The 17,795-nt window shown below is 44.8% G+C and overlaps 1 protein-coding gene across 3 annotated transcripts in view; it reads left to right on the top strand.

Moving 5' to 3' along the window:
- Positions 1 to 17,795, top strand: part of CLEC16A (C-type lectin domain containing 16A) — a 1,932,649-nt gene that overhangs the window by 1,846,820 nt on the left and 68,034 nt on the right. Inside the window, exon 23 of one of the 3 annotated variants that reach the window (XM_069647807.1) lies at positions 12,860 to 12,983. The exons of the other annotated variants lie outside the window; for them this stretch is intronic. Within the exon in view, the coding sequence (XP_069503908.1) occupies positions 12,860 to 12,936 (77 nt within the window). The 3' untranslated portion in view covers positions 12,937 to 12,983. The remainder of the gene's footprint in view (positions 1 to 12,859; positions 12,984 to 17,795) is intronic. 3 annotated transcript variants of the gene reach the window in all.

Genomic DNA, 17,795 nt, shown 5'->3' with positions numbered 1-17,795 from the left:
TCAAGGCATCATCTTTTGGTTTATAAACGTCCTTGCCTATATAGTGAACTAGCTACTCAACGTATTGGATCTTAAACTTAATCTTCATCGGTTCAGTGGTCCTTTCTCTCAGTTTACTTAACACTAATCATAACCTTGTATCATGTTCTAATTTTCCTTTGTGGTAGATCAGAATGTCATCTTGCTAAACAATCACACATGCAACCCCTTTTGGTATGTGGCTCATTGTTCTTTTGAATACTAATGAACATATGGTACTTTAGTATCGTGCATGCAATGGATGGGATTCGCAGAATAACTCTAAATAATCAAACCAACTCAGGAAGATGGGAAAAGCTGCTGTTTTATTAACAATTATCTAAAACGGGGAGGTTACAATGGACATCAACGGATGTTCGCTCAGTTCTCGACACATTTCCCATAAAAACATACTCGCAGTGGCATCGTACTACATAGAAAATAAGAAAAACCTACAACTGATTATAATTTTTTAAGGGGTACATCTAAGTATACTTTCTACAAGGACTGGGATTGTGATTGGCTCTGTATTGCCAGGTGGACAACTTATGCCTACCTCTAAAACATGTCATCTTCAACACTATTAGGTACACGGTTTATCATTGGCTCTCCAAACTATAAGGCCCTTCATTATACGGCCCTCTACAGTTGTTTGGCACGCTTGTGCCATGCCTGGAACATTCGGTTCACTTAGCAGCACGTAAGCTCATACCCAGGTCCCAGGAGGTGGACTTGACTTTACCTCCCCAATCAGCCCAAAATCTCTCATCACCGATGCCTTCGGCCATGCAGATTGTCTTTGAACTTGGTCCTGCAAAGTATCCTTGTCTGTGGGAATATATGGGAGTACAGGCTTTCACTATCGTTGTTCTAGGACTCTAAGCTCAACTCCATCTCCATCCTCCGCTCACGTGACCGTAGACCATGATTCTGGTCCATTCTGCAGCATTTAAAGGTCTTAAATTAATAAAACCTGGCACTCTTGGTGTTCTTTCTTTGCCTCTTAATGATGGGTGATTCATCCTTCGCACATTCATTGCTTTCAAGAATAGATAACTGACCTTGGCTAATTTTGTTTTGATGCCAGGCCAGGCAACCTCACCAGGCTGTTCCACGATCTCAGCTTATTCTTGCTGCGACACAATTCTCTGCCTTTCCACTCCATGGGTCCTGGCTTACTAAAATTCATGACACTGATGTCCAGCTTCTACACAATGGCAGCTTTGCCTGCAGTCTATTCACTACGTATAGCGAGCTTCTATGATCACGTAGTCTACTTGCATTTACGCGTCTGATCAATTATTGAACGGTTGCATTTCTGTAGCACTTCGCATACATGCAATCTTCTTTTCTGCATATGAAAGTTTACTCGATTCCTAACTTCGTCATCAGTTTCTGTAAGATCCATGCATTCTCTTCTGCCAGTATTCTTTGGGTGTAACGCTCATCTCTTGTGATGTCACTAACTTCTCTCTTACTCCTTTTCATATTCTTTCACGGAGTTCCTCCCTCAGATTATCGCCTCTTTCGCGGATACATTCGATATGGTTTTCTCAGTGGATACCTTTTCTCAAATACTCGCTGCATTATTGGCACAACTGCTGGTGTCAAACATGGCACAGTCTCCGACTTCCAACATCTAGGAGGCAGAGGGGTGGGATTTCCTGCAGAGGCATGCATCTGCTCCTCTATATTACAGCTGCTGAAGCTAGTCCAAATGGCATTCGACAATACCTAAATAACCTGCATGGCGTAATAAATTGTCTACAATCCTCAATTAACATAATCTGATGATAAGCAGCTAAAGGATCCAACGTCATGGCCACATCTGCCCCACTGATGCAGATTAGCAGACTGAAATGATAGGTAGTGGAAATGCATCCACAAGAATATTTTCATTTACATCGCTAAAATCTACACACATCTGGATTTTCATTACATTGAAAATACTATCAAGCTCACCCACTCAGATGGCTCTGTAGTTTCAATTATTTCCTCTGTCACTAAATGTTTCAACTCTTTCTACCTCATCTTTCAGTGCCAACGTTATGTTCCGCAACTTGTGCTACACTGGAATAACTCCTGGTTTTACCATAATCCTGTGGGCATACCCCTTAAAACAACTAATCTTTTCGTCAACACTTTATGGAACGGCTTGTGTATTGTTTCTTCGGTGAAACAAAGACTCAATACTAGTTCTTTCTAGTGTCCAACTTAAGTTCCAATGCAAATAGGTCTCTGCAGCCTAATATTTCTTTCCCTTTTTAGCTTATTTTCAAATCTCTTCCAAATTATTGCATTGATCTATCAGTGTTCACATTCACCTTATCTAGATGTATCAAACTACTGCGTTCCAAACTTTCAGTTAAGTCGTGGCTTCATCACCAGTAGAGAGGTCATAAAGAGTCTATAACATCATGTCATGGATCCTAAATTATATTGAGGAAGAAAGGTCCCTAAGGGAACTCTTCTTTTTCTTTTTTATAAAACACTTGATAAAATTTGACATAACCAGTCCTTTGTTTTTGCTTTGAGTTTCTTGACGACATATTTTCTGTCTTTACAGAATACAGTGTGCTGTTGAGTTCTCTGTGTGTTCCTCCAAACATTTGTATTCTAATCCTGAATAAGCTCATCAGTGGTGATACCTGTGCCAAAATTGCTTCACAATGGCATGTTGAATTGAGCCGCCACATACTTGTCAGCACTCTCTCCTTGTTTCTGCATCATTCTGTAGTAAAAATTGTACCTCTTGATCGCTACATTCGTTTTTGGCATGCAATAACGATCCAGCTGCTTCAATTGCAACTCGTAAATATTAATGTCATCCACCACCTGCTTCCTCTGCTATGATTGGTGGAATTTCTCTTAATTTCTTTTAACCTTCTGATTCCAAGGCATACAGAAGTCATTTCTTTTCCTTCTCTGAGAACATTCCGTCATGCTCTAAAGCTCCAAATAAATGTGTCCATTATCTCTTCCAGTCAGCTGAAGGTATTATTTGCTCCCCTTGGTTGCGTAAGAAAGATTCTGGATGATGAACTGTAGGTCCTTGTATATTTGCTGTTGTAATTTGGCTTTTCCAATTCTTATATGGCTGTAGTCTTGTGACTTTGCAGCTCTGTTGCACTGTGATCATTTGTTTATCCGTTTTCAAGACAATGGCCTGTCGCCTACATTTGTTAATCCTTTCCTCTAATGCATGCATGCTATTGCACTCCCAGCCGATTGCCAGAGTAGGCGTTTGCGCATCCACAGCGACTTGATTCTTTTACTCATGAAGGTAATTTGTCCTAATTCTTGGTTTTTTTTCTTTGAGCATGAGATCCGTTTTCTCAATTCGCTCATACCTTCCAAGTAATGTGAATCACCTCAGTTGATGCTCCGCTTGAACTGCAGTCTCCTCTTATGGTTTCACAAACCACAGCCTCAATTTTGTCTGTGGCCTGGCCATACCCTCTTGCCAATATGTAGGATCAGATGCACATTTAGGAGTAGGTTAACTCTTCGTTATTAACAGCCTTGCATCACGACTATATGTCTCCAACCTCTGCCCTCAGTCATCCGTTCTCCCTCGAATCCTCCCCTTGCATTTTGCGGGCAAGCAGAGAATCCAAAACTCCTTTGCAATACACTATAAAATACAGCACAGAGCCGGTGTAATTCTTCACCCTGCTGTGAAACACGGGTTACCCTTTCATGTCTGGCTCTTATGAGACTAAGGTGCAAGAAGTGGAACCTTTCAAACAAGTTTCTGAATATTTTGATCAGCAAGGCACCATTCCACAAAGTCCTTTTTTATGTGCACGTGGTGTTGGTTGTCTGTTTTGTCCTGTGAAAACATTTTAGAACCTTTGCCTTAGCCTCTGATGGTTGGTTTGGAGGGTTCTGCTATCCTTGGCCAAGCTGGAACCTAATGTTGGTACAGTTAAGAGCCTTTCGTTCTCAAGAAGACGCTTGAGGAAGGGTCTTATTTTGTTATTCCTAGTTATTCAGTTTCTGAAGGGCCTGGTGAACTCTTTTCCACCAACCTCGTGTCATGCATTTGTGGCACCTCAATTGAGTACTTACCTTTTTATGGTAGCTCGATTTGAGCCTTTAGTCATATCCACTGGTTGCACTTCTTTAAGGAGGGTGTAATAGCTTCCTGATCTACAATTTCACCTCCCTCTCTGATTGATTGATGTGTATATGTGCATAATAAATAACAAACGTGTTTCAAGGCGCAACAAGGCACGTGTGGGAACAACGGGAGGACAAGACAAATGATCTTACTAGGCCTAGTGTCATTTAGATCGTGCAAGTGTGCAATAAGAAGTGCGGGAGAGAGGGTACAGGGCGAAGTGCACCCAGAGCAGCAGGACCCTTAGTTAAATGCAAGGAAGGCTGGGACTACAGGGGCAATCCCAGCCTGGCAGTGCAAGGAGGGCCAGGCGGCTTATGCAGGAGGACGGGTCAGGGGGGTGCAGATGTCCTGTAAGACTCGGAGGACACTGAGCAGCCAGTCAGAAGATGGAGCAGGAGCAAGGGAAGATTAGCAGGGGAGAGGGAGTGAGAAAGAATAGGAGATAAGGAAGGTCTTGAGGAGATTCCGGAACTTAAGGTGATCTGGCTCAAGGCAGAGAGATGTAGGGAGGCCATTCCAGAGGGAGGAGAGAGATCTAACCCCCATTCTCTGCTTGGAGAAGCGACTCACCCGCAGAGACTTAGAAGTAGACAAGCAGAGTGCTCTAGAAGGAAGGTACTTAGGAAAAGAGAGTTGAAGGTAATGAGAGCCACGGCCCCAGAAAGCCGTGTGGCCGATGCAGAGGGTTGTAAACTTGATCCTTGCAGCCACCTTGAGCGCGTGGAGGGATTTCAGGGCTGGAGAGAGGCAGCCCCTGGGCTTGAGGCAAAGGATAAGTCTTGCAGTCCTGTTCTGGATGAGTTGAAGAGGCCGAAGAGTAGAGTTAGGCAAATTGAGAAAGAGGCTGTTGCAGTAGTCCAGCCTAGAGAGACCCAGGGCTCTGGAGACAGGGAGCTTCTGGGGGAAGGTGAGAAAAGGGTGAATACCTCTGAGGAGGTACAGCTGGAAATGGGCCTTCTTGGCAAGGCCTGTGATGTGTGGAGAGAAGGAGAGAGTGGAGTCAAAGGTGACCCAAGGTTTTTTGCCTCAAAAGAGTGTTTGGGCAGAGGGTCTGCCAGAGTGAAAGAGGAGAAGCGGGAGCAGAGGTCCCAATGAGATGGATCTCAGTCTTAATGGCATTAAGGCAGAGATCGTTAGAGGCACACGAGGCCTGAATTGCGGATAGACAGTCAGGGATGTGTGAGGAGGAGGCCGAGGGTAGCCTGAAAGAGAGCTGTGTGTCATCTGCATGTCTGTTACAAGTTAGAGGAAAAGGTAAAGATGAGGAGGGCCAGATAAACATTGAAGAGCCATGGGGGGAGGAGAGAGCCCTGGGGAACACCACATGGGGACAGAGAGAGGTGGTGGAGAGAAAAGATGAAGCTGAACCTGGGAGGGTCGGTCCAGGAGGAAGGTCATCAGCCATGCCTGAGCCAGATTCGCGATTCCCTTAGTGTCGCGGAGACGAGTAACCAGGATGTTGTGGTTGACTGTGTCAAATGCAGAGGAAAAGTCGAAGAGAATGAGGACAGAGGGAGAGCTATTGTCAAGATTAGAGAGCAGATCTTCACGGGTGTTCAGGAGTGCAGTTTCCGTGCCTCTGGCTGCTCTGAAGCCAGACTGATGGTCATCTAGACAACCGACAGATTCAATGTGGAGAGGTAGTTGTGAGATAGCCAACTTCTCCAGGAGTTTGCCCAGGAAAGGAGTGATGGAGATCGGGTTGTAGTTTGCTGGAATTGAGGGGTTGACAGAAGGCTTTTTTAGTAGGGGTTGCACAAGGGAGTGCTTGAGAAGAGAGGGGAAAGATCCAGTGGTGAAAGAGTGATGAGAGAGGGAGGAGAGAAGGAGAAGAATGGGGTGGCCAAGAAGGGCCTGAAAGAGGAAGAGAGAGGAGAATAGGAGAGTGCAGGCAGGATATCCTGGATTTTAGTGGGTGGTGAAATGAGAAGCTGGAGCCGTGCAGAGGGCCTGGGTAGATGTAGAAGAGGTAGATACTGTAGTAGGATTGGCCAGCTCCTTGCAGATTTTGAAAAGTTTGGCTGTGTTGTTGGAGGCTGCAGAGATGCAGGCTTGAATATGGACCCTCTTCTTGGAGAAGATGGAGAGTCTGTATTTTCTTTGAAGCAGGCGGTAGGCCAGTTTGTCAGAGGGTGCACCCGAAGCTCCCCACTTCCGTTCAGCTACTCTGCACTTGCGTTTCATAACAGCCAGATCGGAGTCATACCAAGAGTTGCACTTGGTGGCAGGCTTCAGGCGGATCCTTATAACAGGGGCAAAGATATCCAGAGTGTTAGAGATGGAAAGGTCAAGGTTTGAAAGGGCTGTGTCAGGATAAGAGTCAGCCGCAGGAGTATGTGGGGGTGAGAAAGTGGAGGCAAAGGGACCACTGACACTTGCTTCATAGGTGGAATGACCATGAAGGAAGGTGGCAGCGCTGGGTGGGCCTTTGCAAGGGGACAGGAAGCTTCAAGTGAGAAGAAAAAAGAAAGTGGTCAGTCTAGAATAGAGGAGTAGTGAGAGGATTAGAGAGGGGGATGTCTGGAGAGATGAGAACATCCAGGGTGTGTCCGGCAGAGTGAGTCGGGCCAGTAGTTAGAATGGAGAGGGAAAGAGAGTCGCATAGGTTGCAGAAAAGATCAGAGGAGTCTGGGGAGTCCCGGTAGATGCTGAGATCCCTGAGGAGAAGCTGGGAGGTAAAGGAAAGTAGAGAGGAAGTGAGCTCGGCCCATTCAGCGAGGAAGAGGTTGACCTGGCCCGGTGGCCTGTAGATGATGGCCAAGGGCAGAGAGAGTCCAGGAGAAATACCGAGCCTGCAGACCAGTCATTTAAAGGAGGAATAGGTCTGAGTGGGGATGATGGAAGCAGGGATCCACTCAGGAAATATCAGGGCCACTCTGCCTCTGGGCCTATTGGGCCTGGGCTCGGAGAGGATCTTGTAGCCCTCAGGGATTAAACTGATTAAACTCGTGACAGAGCTGCCCTTGAACCATGTCACGCTAAGAGCGAGAACATCTAGGTCCAGGAGTTCAAAGAGGTGGCAGATGTCAGAGGAGTGTTTGAAAGTAGAGCGAGAGTTGAGAGTTAACACGTGGAGCAGGTTGCTACTTTTTAAAGACTTGGGGGAGGGGTACAGGGTTTTATGTCATTTTGCCAAACCCATTTCCAGAGTGGTACGTTTAACTGACACCAAAATACCGAAAAAATAGTTAAAAATAAAAAAAATATTTGGGCCCCAAATCCCCTATTTTTCTATCCATGTAACCCCATCCCCACCAATTTTAACCCCCTACCCCACTCCCATATATATATTTAATTACATTTTTCACTATTTTTTCGGTATTTTGGTGTCAGTAAAACGTACCACTCTAAAAATGGGTTTGGTAAATGACTGGATACCCTACAGGGTAGTAGAGGAGTACCCATTAGACGTGGCAGAGGAGCCAGAGAGGTAGTGGATGGCAAGGGAGCCTGAGAGGTGGAAGACTGGGTAGGCCGAGGAGTCAGAGAGGTAGTAGGTGGAATAGGAGTCAGAGCAGTAGAGGAAGGAGGTGGCAGAGGAGCCAGAGAAGTGGTAGAGGAATCACAGGAGAAGGAAGGAAACTGATGAGGCGAGGGAGACACCTATCAAATAGAAGATTGGGCTGAGGGCCCTGGACCAAGACGGTGCTGTTTAGATGGACATTAATGACGACTCTGGAGGACTGGCGGGAGGCCAATAAGACCTCCCACCGGCTGCCACCAATAATGGGAGAAGAGTAGGAAGGAGAGAGAAGTGCAACTATATGAATGGTCCATAGGTCAGGAGAAGGAATGACGAGGTGAGAGTCTGTCTGGAGGAAGCACTGAGATGGGTGTCAGCGATGGGAAGGCCTGGATTGGAGACCAGGGTGTCCTTCTTGAGCTTCTTCCTTTGGGTCTTAATGAGTAGAGTAGGATAGGAGCTACAAAAGCAGTTAGAGAAGATGGGAGGAAATTGAGAGCACCATAGTGGGTTTGATAGAGGAAAGAGAAAGGGCAGGCGAGAGAAAGAGAAGGAAACACTGCACAGAGCTACCCCACACAGGGTGCACAAGGAGGGGAAAATGGGAAAAGGGCATAGGTAAACCGAGGGAACAACGGACAACCACAGAGCGCAGAAGGAGACAAGTAACAAGGGCAGCAACAGGCAGTGAGTGGAAACATCGGTGTGAGCCGACCAGGCTCAGCTCAACCTAGAGAGGAAAAAGGCCTGGAGAGCAACAATAGTGATCACAGAGCAAGAGGGAACCTAAAGAAGAGGAGAAAGGCCTACTGGACACAGCAAGCGCACCCAGGAGCACTCGACTAGAGGTGAAATGCAGAGATTGCAGGAGAAATGCAAAGAACAGTGATAGAGGCCAATACATTCGCCTAGCAGGAAAACATGCAGGGAAAGTGCAGAGAAACACTGAGGAAGGCCAAAAACATTCAACTAGAGTGAAAAAAGCAAACAGTTGCAGAGACACGGAAAACAATGTACGGCTATCCGGGAGAGGGGCAGCCTAATGGATGTGTTGAGATAGTGCAAGGTGAGATTTGCATTGAAATGGAAGTAAGCGCGAGGTAGGGCAGTCGAGTAGGACGCAGTAATGGCTGCACCCCTCACCTGTCTTAACTTGCGGTCGCTGCTGGACAATGGCTGCACTGCATGCTCACACTCTGCGTTCTGAACCCTTTGTCGCCAAACACCTGCATCACACAACACTGCAGCCCTGTCCTGCGAGGGCTTTGCTGCAGATGATCCAATCCTCAGCTCTTAAAGGTTTGGAAGCGTGGACGTAACGCAATGTGCTACATATCGACAGGCAGCCTCTCCTGCGGTCCTGCATCGCACAACAACGCCACCGCGGCCTTGTCCTGCGAGGGCTTTGCTGCAGAGGGTCCAATCCTCAGCTCTTAATGGTTCGGAAGCGTGGACGTAGCGCAACGTGCTTCATATCGACAGGCAGCGTCTCCTGCGGTCATGCATTGTACAACACTGCGGCCTTGTCCTGCAAGCGGTTTCCAAAGCTTGGAGAGTACTAACATTAAAAGGGACTGTCAGACCAAACTTGTAGCAAAATATCCATTTGGCTGTTTACTGTTATCCTCATCCTTACAAGGTTGAATAGAGGTTCCACAGAAGCAATTTTTAAGCTTCTATGTCCATAAGACTAAAGCATTTAATCAGGATGACAAGCTTTTTGTTGCATTTGCTGGAGCCTCTAAGGGGAGGTCAGTTTGTAAACAGACCATCTCGCGCTGGGCGGTCTGTTGCATAAAGACTTGCTATGGGCTAGCAAAAGAAAAATTGCCTGTTGGACATAGAGCTCATTCCACTAGGGGCAAAACAGCAAACTTTTCCCTAATTCAAGAGTTACCCTTGGTGGAGATTTGCCGGGGTCAGGCTGCTTCATGACCAAACCTGTGTACCTCTAGAAAGCATTATTGCATTGACACTCTTGTATTTCTATTTCGTTTATTTGTAGACACTCTTGTAAGTGGGAATGAGCAAATTGTGTGCCCATTCCTCCAAAGCTGCCTCCTGCCGTCCAGATTCCTCACATTAGTCCCTCCTTCCCATTTGTACGGGTATGGGAATCTTTCTAGAAAATGAGGCCTCTGTGGGTGAAAGGTTTCCATTACAAGAACTAGTTACCTGCCTTTAGTAAACACTTGCTGTGTGTGGAGGTGCCAGTGATTCTACTTGCAGTCCACACTGAGCTATGAGGATCCATCTGGTGGCTGGAAAACTTTTCTGTCTAGCCTGCGTCTGACGTGTATTTCAAGAAATTAGGAATCTATGAAGGGAAGACTGTATTCATGTATTTTATTTATTTATTGGGTATTTGTATGGCGCCTATACACAAGTGTTTCCAGGCGTCACAAGACAAAAATTGTGGGGTGGGAGGGGACATAGGAAAGAAAGCAACAATGATGGTTATAATGGCCTTGTGACAGTCCTATTGTGCAAGTGCAAGCAAAGGTGGTAAGTGAAGGGGGGGAGTCATGGGGGTGCAGGATGGGGGGGAGGCAGTGAAAGGCTGCAGTGGGCGGCCCAAAGGGGGTGAGCAGTGCTGATGGGGGGGCCAACAAGGGCAAGTGCCAGGGGAAAAGGGGGAAGGACAAAATAAGTGCAGTGGATAGGGTGGACCTGATGCAAACTGGTCCGGGTAAGGATGCCTGAGGGCAAGTGCTGGTGGGGGATGCTGAGGGAGACTGATCAGGAGTGGTCTGGCCCCTGTATGACTCGGGAGGGACCAGGCACCAGTCGCAGCGGCAAAGGGACATTAGCACAGTAGGGGGCGAGAGAAGGAAGAGGAGAAAAGGAATGTCTTGAGAAGTTTCCAGAACTTAAGAAGAACCGGCTCAAGTCTGAGGGGGGCAGGGAGAGCGTTCCAGAGGAAGGAACCTGTTGAGGTCAGAGTTCTACCTCCCACTCTCTGTTTGGAGAATTGTCTGACCTGCAGAGAGTTGGAGCTAGAGGACAGAAGAACTCTAGCATGCAGGTATTTAGGGAGAGAAAGCTGGATCTAGGGAGCTCCCAGGCCCCAGACAGCCTTGTGGATGATGCATAGCGTCTTGAATTTGATCCTTGCCGTCACCGGGAGCCAGTGGAGAGGTTAAAGGGCTGGAAAGATGCAGTGCCTGGGCTTGAACTCACAGCTCTATTCTAGATTAGTTGAAGGGGGCGAAGGGAGGAAAGAGGCAGATTGAGGAAGTGGCTGTTGTAGTAGTCCAACCTAGAAAGTACCGGAGCTCAGGAGACATTGAGCTTCTGGGGTAAGGTGAGGAAAGGAGGTGGACCTGAAAATTGGACTTGTTGGCAAGGTCTTTCATGTGTGGAGAGAAAGAGATTGAGGAGACAAAGGTGACCCAAAGGTGTTTTGCCTCACAAGAGGGTGAGAGGAGGGGGCCCAAGGAGGGTGGCCAGAGAGTAGGGGGGGGAAACGGGGGACTGGCGCCCAATGAGAAGGATCTCTATCTTAATAGCATTAAGGCAGAGCTCATTTGCAGAGCACCGTGCTTGAGTAGCAGTCCGGTATGAGAGAGGAAGGAGAGAACGACGAGGACGACAAGGAAGGGAGCTTAAAGGAGAGCTGTTTATCATCGGCATAACACTGGAAATGAGGAGGGATCGTGATCAGGTGGGCCAGACTGGCTAGGTAGATGTTGAAGAGCCATGGCAATAGGCTAGAACCCTGAGGGTTGCCACAGGTAGAGCGTGAGGTAGCGGAGAGGAATGCGCCCATTTGCACTTGAGAGGATCGGTTTGACAAGGAGGAGGTCAACAACGCCAGTGCCCTGTCCAGTGCTCTTCATCACAAAGAACATTACTGAAGGTATGTAACTTTCTCTTTTGTGGGAACACTGTTACTCCCAGGCCTCTCACTCCTTTCATCAACACTGTCCCTCCTGTCCATGAACCCTTGTGTCATACAAGCTGTACATTATTAGCTCAGGCCTGCATTTTACTTTTTCAAAGTGTGTTTATTAACATTTTACATAATAAACAGAGCATAGAAAACAAAACCCAAATGAAACAACAAGGGGTTGAAGACCCCTACTACCAAACACCCAACCCCCCCACTCCCATTCATTGTGAACATATTTCGTTAATGCACAATGGTCTGCAGTATAAGCCCAGCAAACAGGGTTCCATCTATAGCACCGTGACTAAGTTCTCGAAGTGCAGCTTGACACCATTTTAAAGACTTAGACGTGAGTAGTTACTGACAGCCCCCACAGGGGGGGGGGTCACCACTGGCAAGTCCTGCGGGGGGGGCTACACGTTAGGGTCATTGTCTTGATCATCTTTCCTAGCCATGTAACATCTAAAGGGCCCCCAGTAGTCTTTAGGTTTGCTGTTAATAGGGAGCAACAGGTTGTACTGAGTCTCCCTATGCTCACAAATTGACATAAGGTTGAGCCAGTGCTGAAACGAGGGCGGTGCAGTGGCACACCCTGTACGCACCACTAGTGATCTTGCGACTTCTGAAGGCATACTCACTAGGTGTTTTTCGCTACTGGTTTCAAATTCCACAAGGGCCAGTGACCAGCATTCTGGAGAGAGTGGGATGGGACTATCAGTCATACTCGACACTGCATCAGCAACGCTCACCCAAAAAGCGTGGATCTGGCGACACATCCACGAGACATGGATGAAATGGCTCAGACCTGCATTGAACTTTGTTTTTGCTGTCCTAAATGTGTGACTTATTTAAAATACTCACATCCTCTATATTTCTAATTAATTTGTACAATTTTTAATGTAGAATCAAAAATACATACATAAAATAATGTGTGTAAACAATAATTACTTAGAAAAGATAATATATTTGGTTCTTTGTATGTTATTGTACAAATAACTATTATGTGGTATCACTTTGCGCCTGTTAATATATCTACTTAAAAATTGCTTCCTGTCCTTAACTGATGACATATGCGTGTGCTCCCCACAGCAAGTGCCTTTCTAGCTCATGAGCGGCACCTGTTACTATTAATAAAAATAGATGCAACAACATTTAGTAGTTCACACATTAAATATGCTTTAGTAGTTACTGCTTCTCAGTGTGCATGCTGCTGTGCCAACCAGCGGGTGTAATCGTGCACTTCCTTGTCTTTGCTGCTTATTCTGTTCCTTTTAACATGTTCCCACTTTGTTCATTCTGTTTTCCATGTCTTTGTTTCCCTGTTAAAAACCTGCCTATGACCTGTCGCTGTGTTTCCCTCTAGTAAGGTCTGGCAGGAAAGGACGACGGCGAGTGTTTAGTCTGTCGGAGGCTGACAGTCATGGTGGACACTGGGTATAGGTCTTCCAGCAGCAGCTGCAACCGCAACTCGCACAAAACTAATGCAGGCAGGTTTCTCTGTACAACTTCACAAGCCCGCCATCTTATTTAGAGTATAGCCGTGATCTGCTTTCATTCTTACAGCAATGAATAGTATGGAGGTATTTTAAGCTTATATTAGTATTGTCCATATCAACCCACAATAGAAACTTGCTTCATCTCATTTTGAAAATCCAAATTCTAATTACTCCTACGTCCTGTGCTCTTTCCTCCATACTTATGGGACATTCCATCCATCGGGGCCTATTCATTAAAGGTGTGGTACATGTATTCATTGAGTGTATTTAGCAAGTTGTAAGGGAAATCTTGGTTCATTGCCATCTCAGACGTACTTGCTGTAAAAGAGGGTGCTCATAAGTTCAACATAGGTAAAATGCAGGGTTTGTTTACTAAACAGAAATTTAGAAAGATCAATTTTTGGGAATAACAGTAAATTCGGAACTATATTAATTAGGAATCCAGGAACCAGTGCCACCAGCATCATCTGCTCCTGCTCACCATTGTATGTGACAGTATAAATGTTAACTGACAACATTATCCTCTTACCCTCCTCCAATAGCCAAAGTTCTCCCGGTGTTAGTAAAACAGATTGACATGTTTTTCCATTGAAAGTCATCACAATCATCAATCGTTAAATGACCATTTGAAAGAGGCAACTGTGCGCCATCTGCGAAGGAGCCAGCCGCCATTTAAGCTTGTCAGTAGGAAAACTGAATCTCATTGGTTGGCTTTCTATCTTTGCTTCAATAAAGAAGTTGATGAAACAGACATGTGAAACCATGGGTCTCATGACTTAATAAGTAATGGATAGTGGTCTTAGTTATGCAACAATTTGTTAATATTCTTCAAATGAGGACAATGAAACTGAATAACTATTGTGGGTTGATATTGATGAGTACTAGTATTCTTTTCTAACCTGTGTGGAGAATGGTTTGTGCCCAGCACCACAAGTGTTTTCTTCCTGTAGTAGTTCTTTATTCTTTCTTCCCCCTTTCGGTGTGTTGTTCAGCATGCCGTGATATGCATCCCCCATTTCATGTTCACCTTTTGTTAGTTGCCTTTCTGCTTCTTCCCTATGTTTGCTGTATAATTCTGTTTGGCACTAGTTCATGGTTTTATGAAGACAGATTTACAAGAAATGCTGTTTCATTATATGTACAAGAACATGCAAATGCGTACCCTCTAGAACATCAAAACAGGTTGATGCTGTTTGATTTCAGACTCTTTCTGCAAACATTTGATTTGTTTCAGTATTATTGCAGGTTACAATTTTTGTAATGTAACTTCGATTTTTGTTCTTCGAGGCATAACTATTAAGGTTCTTGTTATTAGTATGGTGGCAATGGTAAATTTACGACCTTCCTATTTTTAAAATACCACCAAATTATAAATTGGGATTGCATGGGGGATTGAATGCCTGGTATAAATAGAAAGTGCTGTAGGAATTAGTTATGTCTGAAATGCAAATGAGAGGTGGGGGTCCTTCTTCCATTTGACATGGGCCTGCCCAATAGTCAAGGCATACTGGGAGGAGGTGTTATGGACCCTATCCCGAGTGGAGGGCGGCGAGATACCCCGATGCCCTAAGGTGGCTTTAGTACACATACTGAACGAAGTAACGAGCACTGGGGGTAGCAGAACATTAATCAACACTGGGCTGGTGACGGCGAGGGGTCTGGCTACCAAATGGAGAACGTAGGAGATGCCACCCTAGACAGATGGAAGGAGGGGATGGATTATTGCAAGACACTGGAGGAAACGGTCTGCACACATAGGGGCTGCCCAGGGAAATTCCAGATGGTTTGGGGCAAATGGGAGGTTGCGGGATAAAAGTGGGAGGTCGAGAATTGGAACAGGGAGTTATGAGCAGACTCTGTTTCGGCACAAGGGGGTGGAAGGGAAGGGGCCCAAGGGTCAAACTCAGGATGAGCGGGGCTGGGGTCGTTTACTGTTGTATCTATGGATACTGTAGAATCATTAATGATGGGTAATGTGTTCTGCCAAGATGTTTATGTTCTGAGAAATTCTAATATAAAAATATCAATGATTTATAATAAAAAAAGAAAGTACTGTATGGAGGAATAAATATGGTAATTGTGCTATTTAACTCCCATTTATTTGTGTGTTTTCCTATACGATTCTATATTTACAAAAAAGGAACAAGAAAGTAAAGAAAATCTATTTGAACAAATTACATAAAAGATACACCTAGCATTTTAAAATCTGGAACACGAAATTAAGGAAAATCTATCATAGCAAATTACATAAAAGATACAACACCTACCAGTGAAATCCCGAAGAAGCTTTAGCGGAAACAAGAAAAGAAATGCATTTACAATTAAAATTAATCTGCCTAACTTGAAACATATATTAATTCATCAGGAGGAGATAGTAACGCAGTCCGTAATACCAAGAACTCCTCAATTGCTCGCTTTAGTTTGGTGTCCCTGACCAGACCATATGCCTTTATCCAAGCAAAGAATCCTCTATACACAAGTGGTTGATCCCTTGTTCGGATACCCTTGCTAGTTCTGAAAAAATTATTATTAACATTTTAGCCAATGCAATAATCAATTAAGTTTGAGGGGTCGTCATCAGTCTAGACCACAGATCCTGACTTACGATCTGCAATGTAGAGTTTACAAATCTGCCAAAATTTGAATTCGCAGAGCCAAGATGCATGGACAACTCAACACAAGATGGAACACATTTACAACATCCCCTGTGTCACACATTCTACAGACTCTCAGGTCCTTGGGTATTCCTAAATTTGGCCCCAAGTATTACAAGTTGGGAAGGCATTGTAGTCGAAACCTTAGGTACCAATGCCTGAGTTTTACAGATGGAAATCTCATCTGGTACTCTCTATGTGCCTTTATTGGCAGAAAGAATTGCTCCTTATACTTATATTGCTTTAGTCTACTTAGATCTTGTAGATCCTTTATACAATCCCAAGAAATGGTCTTTCTCTTCACTATTGCTTCTGATTCGGACCCTAACAAAGCTAGGTCTTCCCTCATCTGATTCACTTGTTTTTTAACTTTCTTTAAATAAGGATTTGAATCTGCTAAAAACAGCGCCATAAGGAAAGACCCTAGGACCAATTTATCCGCCCGTTCAAGATTTACCATTAGGGACTAAGACCTCCTGGTGTATTGGGCCCACCAAGAGGTCATGCCCAATTCCAGTCTGATGGCACTGACTGGTGTAGAAAGTGGAAGGCCCAGAACTCTTAAGACTGTCTGCTTAACGAACGTCAAACAAATTCCTGTCCCTTATGTTTGGCAGTTCGCAGCCATATAAGACAATTGGTGACACTTTCGTTTTTATTGACCTCAATGAGGGGCTTAGTGAAAAGGCACATAATTTCCTTTTTATGCATAACAGCAATGAGATACAGGAACAAATATTCCCATCTAGACGTGCAATCAACTGATCTCAATGCTTCAATACTGAGATCGGGAATCCCAAGTAGCAGATTGAGGAGACCCTTTTAATAGGAATATTATTAAGAGACCAGATAAAGTGTTTTAGCTTCTTTATGGGTGTAAGTGATCATAATAAATTATTTACTCAGGTTTATCTCTAAATTGTTTGTTTTCAGGTATTTTTCTAATCCCTCCAGTTGTCGCTATAATCCCGCTTGTGTATAATCCATCAATATGAGATCATCTGCCTAGGTGAGGCACCTTAATTTCAGATTAGGCAAACTGGGGACGAACCTCCCCCCTACCCCCATTCTATACCCTTCTTCCACAAATCCGCCAGGTACAAATAAAATAGTGTGGGTGGAAGCACACAGCCCAGGTGCACACCTCTCTTAAAAGGGATTTTACAGGATAATTCCCCCTGCATATGCAGCCTTACCTTAGTCAAATTATTTGAATAAAGTAGCTGGATCAGCGACAGGAGGCCCGGATCTATCCCCCACTTAGCCAATGTTTGCCAGAGTATGGCGATGTTAATGTTCTCAAAAGTGGCCAACAAGTCTATTGTGGCCAAATACAGTAAACGACCTGTCGGAAGCCCAAAATCCAACAGACATGCTGCTAAAGTCAGCCCACTGATTAATGTTCCGCCTCCTCTCCAAAAGCCTGTTGGAAGTTGAATTAGGATATTGGCCCCCTCGGCCCATCGAGTAAGTTCACCCAAAAGTAATGTCGCAAATATATCTGTCGTATCGATGGAAGAGATGGGCTGTAACATGACAGAGTCTCTCTCTCGCCCCTTTTAAAAATGGAGATCAGCCTTCAACAGGCCCAGGAGGATGGACAGGTATAATCATTCATAATGTGGGTAAATAGATGGTACAAAATAGCTACCCATAAGGGCATATTACTTTTAATGATACCATTTGGCACACCATCTGGGCCAGACGCGCAGGAGTTATTGAGTTTATTGATAATACGCTCTATATCCGACTGATCGAAAAAAGGTTTTAGGGGAGGAGGCACAGACTCATTTTCAGTCCTTAGCATCAGCTCTTTACTGCCAATGACCGCATATTTGTCTGAGAAATACTAAAAACAATTGTTCTTCTGACACTCCTGAAGACTGGTGGAAGGACTGTTTGTTTCTCTTGTTGTTTAAAATCCACCAGATCCCACGAGTGTCATGCATGGTTATTTTCCTCAATAATGCTTGATTTTTCTCAATATATTTATCAGTACCATGATGAACTCGACACCAAATTATAAATTGTTGCCTTAAATTTCTTTTTTTCTTAACTTTATCCTCCCACTCTTTTAGTTTACACTTCATCAACTGTCAAAATTCCCTTTTCAATTGACATTTATGCCTTTGAATTTCCCTATCATAAG

The sequence above is a fragment of the Ambystoma mexicanum genome, chromosome 2q, assembly GCF_040938575.1.
Source record: "Ambystoma mexicanum isolate Mex_15411 chromosome 2q, UKY_AmexF1_1, whole genome shotgun sequence".
Classification (NCBI taxonomy): Eukaryota; Metazoa; Chordata; class Amphibia; order Caudata; family Ambystomatidae; genus Ambystoma; species Ambystoma mexicanum.
The sequence above is the reverse complement of the archived record's forward strand: the minus strand, read 5'-3'. Positions and strand labels throughout refer to the sequence as shown.